The sequence below is a fragment of the Terrapene carolina genome, unplaced genomic scaffold (assembly GCF_002925995.2).
Source record: "Terrapene carolina triunguis isolate 2854851 unplaced genomic scaffold, T_m_triunguis-2.0 Scaffold401, whole genome shotgun sequence".
Lineage (NCBI taxonomy): Eukaryota > Metazoa > Chordata > Testudines > Emydidae > Terrapene > Terrapene triunguis.
The window spans coordinates 157932-163289 of record NW_020664752.1 but is presented as its reverse complement, the minus strand read 5'-3'; the positions used below and the strand labels follow the sequence as shown (position 1 = coordinate 163289).

At 70.4% G+C, this 5358-nt stretch overlaps 1 protein-coding gene across 1 annotated transcript in view; it reads left to right on the top strand.

Moving 5' to 3' along the window:
* The first annotated feature begins 49 nt into the window (after positions 1-49).
* Positions 50-5358, top strand: part of LOC112124506 (myosin heavy chain, embryonic smooth muscle isoform-like) — a 9629-nt gene continuing 4320 nt past the window's right edge. Inside the window, exons 1-10 of the mRNA XM_026658137.2 lie at positions 50-94; positions 701-805; positions 1118-1270; positions 1813-2061; positions 2518-2730; positions 3403-3615; positions 3732-3893; positions 4217-4345; positions 4513-4601; positions 5078-5201. Coding sequence (XP_026513922.1) covers positions 50-94; positions 701-805; positions 1118-1270; positions 1813-2061; positions 2518-2730; positions 3403-3615; positions 3732-3893; positions 4217-4345; positions 4513-4601; positions 5078-5201 — 1482 coding nt within the window. The remainder of the gene's footprint in view (positions 95-700; positions 806-1117; positions 1271-1812; positions 2062-2517; positions 2731-3402; positions 3616-3731; positions 3894-4216; positions 4346-4512; positions 4602-5077; positions 5202-5358) is intronic.

Here is a 5358-nt window from a genome sequence, read left to right as displayed (position 1 = left end):
CCCATCTACCCTGGTATCCTGCCCCCTTCCTGCCCCCTGGATCGGACTCATGGATCCCGCCCCCTCCATCACCCCTCTGAGGCCACCTACCCCGGTATTCTGCCCCCTCCATCACCCCTGTGGGCCCATCTACTCCGGTATTCTGCCCCCTCCCTTCCCCCTGGATCATCCCCCCACACCCATCTATCCCCTGGTATCCTGCCCTCTCCATCCCACCCACGGGCCCATCTACCCCAGTATCCTGCCCCCTCCCTGCCCCCTGGATCAGACTCATGGATCCTGTCCCCTCCACCTACCCCAGTATCCCGCCCCCTCCCTGCCCCCTGGGTCCATCTACCCCCATATCCTGCCCCCTCCATCACCCCCGCAGGCCCATCTACCCCAGTATGCCGCCCCCTCCCTGCCCCCTGGTTCAGACCCATGGATCCTGCCCCCTCCAGCTACCCCAGTATCCTGCTGCCTCCCTGTCCCCTGGGTCCATCTACCCCAGGATTCTGCCCCCTCCATCACCTCCCGGGCCCATCTATCCCAGTATCCCACCCCCTCCCTGGGTCCATCTAAGCTGGTATCCTGCTTCCTCCATCACCTCCCGGGCCCATCTACCCCAGTATCCTGCCCCCCCCCCGATCACCCCTGTGGGATGACGGGGGCCATGGAGCAGGGTCGCTGAGCCCCCCCCCGCCCTGTCTCCCCCGGGCAGAGTGAGCTGGACAGCGTCTCGGGGGCCCTGGGCACCACGGAGTCGAAGACGACCAAGCTCGCCAAGGAGCTGGCCAGCGTGGAGTCCCACCTGCAGGACGCCCAGGTAGGGGCTGAGCCCAGCAGGTGCCGGGTTGGGGGAGTGGTTTGGGGCGGGGGGACGGGGTTGGGAATGGGGCCTGGGTGGGGGGAGCTACGTGGGGTGGGGCCGGGGAAGCGGGGCCTGGGTGGTGTGGGGAGGGTGGTGTCTGGTAGGCACAGGGCGGCTCTGCCCCTGGGCCTGGGGGTCTGGCAGGGGGCTGTGGTGGGGTCTCTGCCCCGGGGGCGGGGGGGGGGGCGGGGGGGGGGGTCTCGGCCCGGGGGGGGGGGGGGGAGGGGCCTGCAACAGGGTCTCTGACTCTCCCCCTCCCTGCCCCAGGAGCTGCTGCAGGAGGAGACGCGGCAGAAGCTGGCGCTGGGCTCGCGGGTGCGGCAGCTGGAGGAGGAGAAGGGCGCCGTGCTGGAGCAGCTGGAGGAGGAGGAGGCTGCGAAGGCCAACTTCAGCCGCCAGATCCAGGCCCTGCAGCAGCAGGTGAGCCCGGCCCGGGGCCACAGGGTGGTGCAGCCAGCACGGAGCTGGCTCCGTGTGCACAGCAGTGGGTGGTGCCGCGGGGGCACTGTGAGGGTGCAGGGGATGCAGTGGGTGCCAAGTGCTGGCGCAGTGTGAGGGGCACAGTGGGTGCTATGTGAGGGGTGCCAGGGGTGCAGTGTGGGGATGCAGTGAAGGGGACGCAGTGGGTGCAGAGCACTGGTGCAGTGTGAGGGGCACAGTGGGTGCTATGTGAGGGGTGCCAGGGGTGCAGTGTGGGGATGCAGTGAAGGGGATGCAGTGGGTGCACAGCACTGCTGCAGTGTGCTTGGCACGGCGGGTGCAGTGTTTCCTGCCCCGGCCCCCTCTTTGTTCTGTCCCTGCTCGCGTCCCAGCGTCTCCCAAGGGCAGGGCCATTTGCTGGTTGGGGTGGGGAGCGTGTCCTGGGACTGGCTGCCTCTGGTATGGGGGAATCTGGGGGCACGTGGGGCCAGCCGGCTCCAGGGTGGGGGGCCCCACGCCCCGTCTGACCCCGCTACCGGCAGGTGGTGGAGGCGCGGCGGAAGTTGGAGGAGGACGCGGGCACGGCGGAGGCGCTGGAGGAGGCCCGGCGGCGGGCGGCCCGGGAGCTGGAGCTGCTGGGGCAGCGCTGGGAGGAGAAGGCGCAAGCGGCTGAGAAGCTGGAGAAGACCCGGGCGCGGCTGCAGCAGGAGCTGGACGACGCCAGCCTGGAGCTGGGCCAGCAGCGCCAGGCCGTGGCCAACCTGGAGCGCCGGCAGAAGAAGTTTGACCAGGTGAGGGCGCAGCCCCCTGCCCCCGATCCCTCGCTGCTCCCCACCCGTCCCCGCTGCTGCATACTGCCCCACCCCCCGCTGCTCCCCCCCACATGCTCCCCCACACTGTCCCCACCCTCCACTGCTCCCCGCCCCCGTAGTCCCCACCCCTGCTTCCTCCCTGCCCCTCGCAGCTGCTTCCGCCCCCCACTGCCCTCCTCCCCCCTTCTCCTCCCACACTGATCCCAACCCCTCCATGCTCCTCCTCCATCCACCGACCTCCCCATCCAACAGCCACTGACTTCCCCCTTCCCACGTCCCACCAACCCCACCCACCAACCCTCCGCTGCTACTGATCCTCCCAAATCCTACTCACCCCTCCCCTGACCCTCCCTCCGGCCCCCCAGCCTGGCCAGGGCTCCCCTTCCCCACCCCCCAGCCTGGCCAGGCCCCCCCTGACGCACTGGTCCCCGGCAGATGCTGGCGGAGGAGAAGCTGGTGTCGGCGCGCCACGCGGAGGAGCGGGACCGGGCCGAGGCCGAGGCCCGGGAGAAGGAGACCAAGGTGCTGTCGCTGACCCGGGCGCTGGAGGAGTCGCTGGAGCTGCGGGAGGAGCTGGACCGGCAGAACAAGCAGCTCCGGGCTGAGCTGGACGACCTGGTCAGCTCCAAGGACGACGTCGGCAAGAACGTAAGGAGCCCCGCCCGGACGCCTGGGTTCCCCCCTCACCTCGGCGCGGGGAGGGAGGCCTGGGCTGGGAGCCAGGATTCCTGGGTTCTCTCCCCAGCTCTGGGAGGGGTATGGGGTCTAACACAGCTGTATGTACCTGGGAGGGCCATGGCATGGTGCATGCTGGGAGCCCTGGTGTGGTGCATGCTGGGAGCTCTGGGCCGTGCCCCCGGGAGGGCCGTGGTACGGTGCATGCTGGGAGCCCTGGTGCGGTATATGCTGGGGGCCCTGGTGCGGTGCATGCTGGGAGCTCTGGGCCGTGCCCCCGGGAGAGCCGTGGCGCAGTGCATGCTGGGGACGGCGGCGCGGTGCATGCTGGGAGCCCTGGTGCGGTGTATGCTGGGAGCCCTGGTGCGGTGCATGCTGGGAGCTCTGGGCCGTGCCCCCAGGAGGGCCGTGGCGCGGTGCATGCTGGGGACGGCGGCGCGGTGTATGCTGGGAGCCCTGGTGCGGTGCATGCTGGGAGCTCTGGGCCGTGCTCCCAGGAGGGCCGTGGTGCGGTGCATGCTGGGAGCCCTGGTGCGGTGCATGCTGGGAGCTCTGGGCCGTGCCCCCGGGAGGGCCGTGGTGCGGTGCCTGCTGGTGATGCTGGCTCAGTGCACGCTGGGAACCCTGGTCCGTGCCCTCCCGCAGGTGCACGAGCTGGAGCGGTCGAAGCGGGCGCTGGAGCAGCAGGTGCAGGAGATGCGGGCGCAGCTGGAGGAGCTGGAGGACGAGCTGCAGGCCACGGAGGACGGGAAGCTGCGGCTGGAGGTGACCCTGCAGGCCATGAAGGCGCAGCACGAGCGGGACCTGCAGAGCCGCGACGACAGCAACGACGACAAGAAGAAGCTGCTCGCCAAGCAGGTGGGGGCGGCCGGGGGCTGCCGGGGCTGGGAGGGGGCTGGGCTGGCGGCAGGCCGGTGCCTGCTGGGCGCAGGGTGGGCACTGGCCATGGGTGACCCCTGCCCCCCCCCCCCCAGGTGCGGGACCTGGAGCAGGAGCTGGACGGCGAGCGGAAGCAGCGGGCCCAGGTGGTGGCGGCGCGGAAGAAGCTGGAGCTGGACCTGCAGGAGGTGCTGGGGCAGATCGACGCCGCCAACAAGGGGCGTGAAGAGGCCGTCAAGCAGCTCCGCAAACTGCAGGTGGGGTGTGTGGCTTGGGGCCGGGGGAGGGGCCTGGGGGCTGGGGGAGGAGCCGGGGGGACTAGGGGAGGGGCATCGGGCACCCAACTGGGCCACAGGGGAAGCCAGAAGGGGAGCAGTGCATGCTGGGAGCTGGAGTATTTTGTTCTTTCTCCTCCTGCATTATTGGACCCTGGCATCCGGGCACCCCAGCGGTGGGGCTTGCTCTGCGTTACGGGACCCCAGCGTCCGGGTGCCCCAAGAGCGGAACTTACCCTTCATTATGGGACCCCGGCGTCCGGGGGGCGGGAGTCTCTCACTTGCTCTCAACCCGTCCCCCGCAGGCCCAGATGAAGGAGCTGTGGCGGGAGGTGGAGGAGTCGCGCACGTCCCGCGAGGAGATCTTCATCCAGTCCAGGGAGAACGAGAAGAAGCTGAAAAACTTGGAGGCGGAGCTACTTCAGCTGCAGGAGGTGAGAGGGTGGGGCTCTTTCATGTGGGGGCTGGGCTAGTGCAGCGACATGAGGTGAGGGGGTGGAGCTATTGTGGTGGGGGTGGGTACGTGCTGTGGGGGGGTGTCAACGCCCCCCGAGCACAGCCAAGCCCCCCCCCCCCCTGACCCCTCCCCTGCCCGTTCCAGGAGCTGGCGGCGGCCGAGCGAGCCAAGCGGCAGGCGCAGCAGGAGCGTGACGACCTGGCCGACGAGCTGGCCAATGGCGCCAGCGGGAAGTGAGTGCCCCGCCCACTGCATAGGCCCCGCCCACTGCTGTAGGCTCCGCCCCTGGTGATGACGAGTGCCCTGGGCCCTGCCTGCTGCACAAAGCCCGCCCCTCCTGCCCGTGGTGGGCCCCGCCCCGCCACTCCCCTGCCTCTGGCCTTTTGTGAGCTCCACCCCCTGCTGCCATAGGCCCCGCCCCCTGTGCCTGCCCCGCCCACTGCCACGCCCTCTGTCTCTGCCCCATGCCTGCCCCACCTATGTCCCGCACCTGCCCCACCCCCTGCCTTACCCATGCCCCCATGTATGCCATGCCCATGCCCCACCCCATCCTTTCACTTGCCCTGCCCACTGCCCCATGCCCCGCCCACACCCCTTTGTGAACACCGTGCCCCCAGCCGCTGCCGATGCCACGACCATTATCCTCGCGCCAGAACCGCCCCTGACCCGGGCTCCCAGCCCCACTCAGCCCGGCCCCCCCTCCCTGCAGGTCGGCGCTGCTGGATGAGAAGCGGCACCTGGAGGCCCGGATTGGGCAGCTGGAGGAGGAGCTGGACGAGGAGCAGAGCAACACGGAGCTGCTGAACGACCGTTACCGCAAGCTGAGCCTGCAGGTGGGCGCGGGGGTGTGTGTGTGTGTGTGTCGAGAACCCTGCAGCCCAGCGCCCCCCGCCGAGCCCCCGCCCCTTCGCCCAGCGCCCCCCACCGAGCCCTGGCCCCGCTCCCCGTGGCCCAGAGCCCCCCGCCGAGCCCCCGCCCCACTCCCCGCCG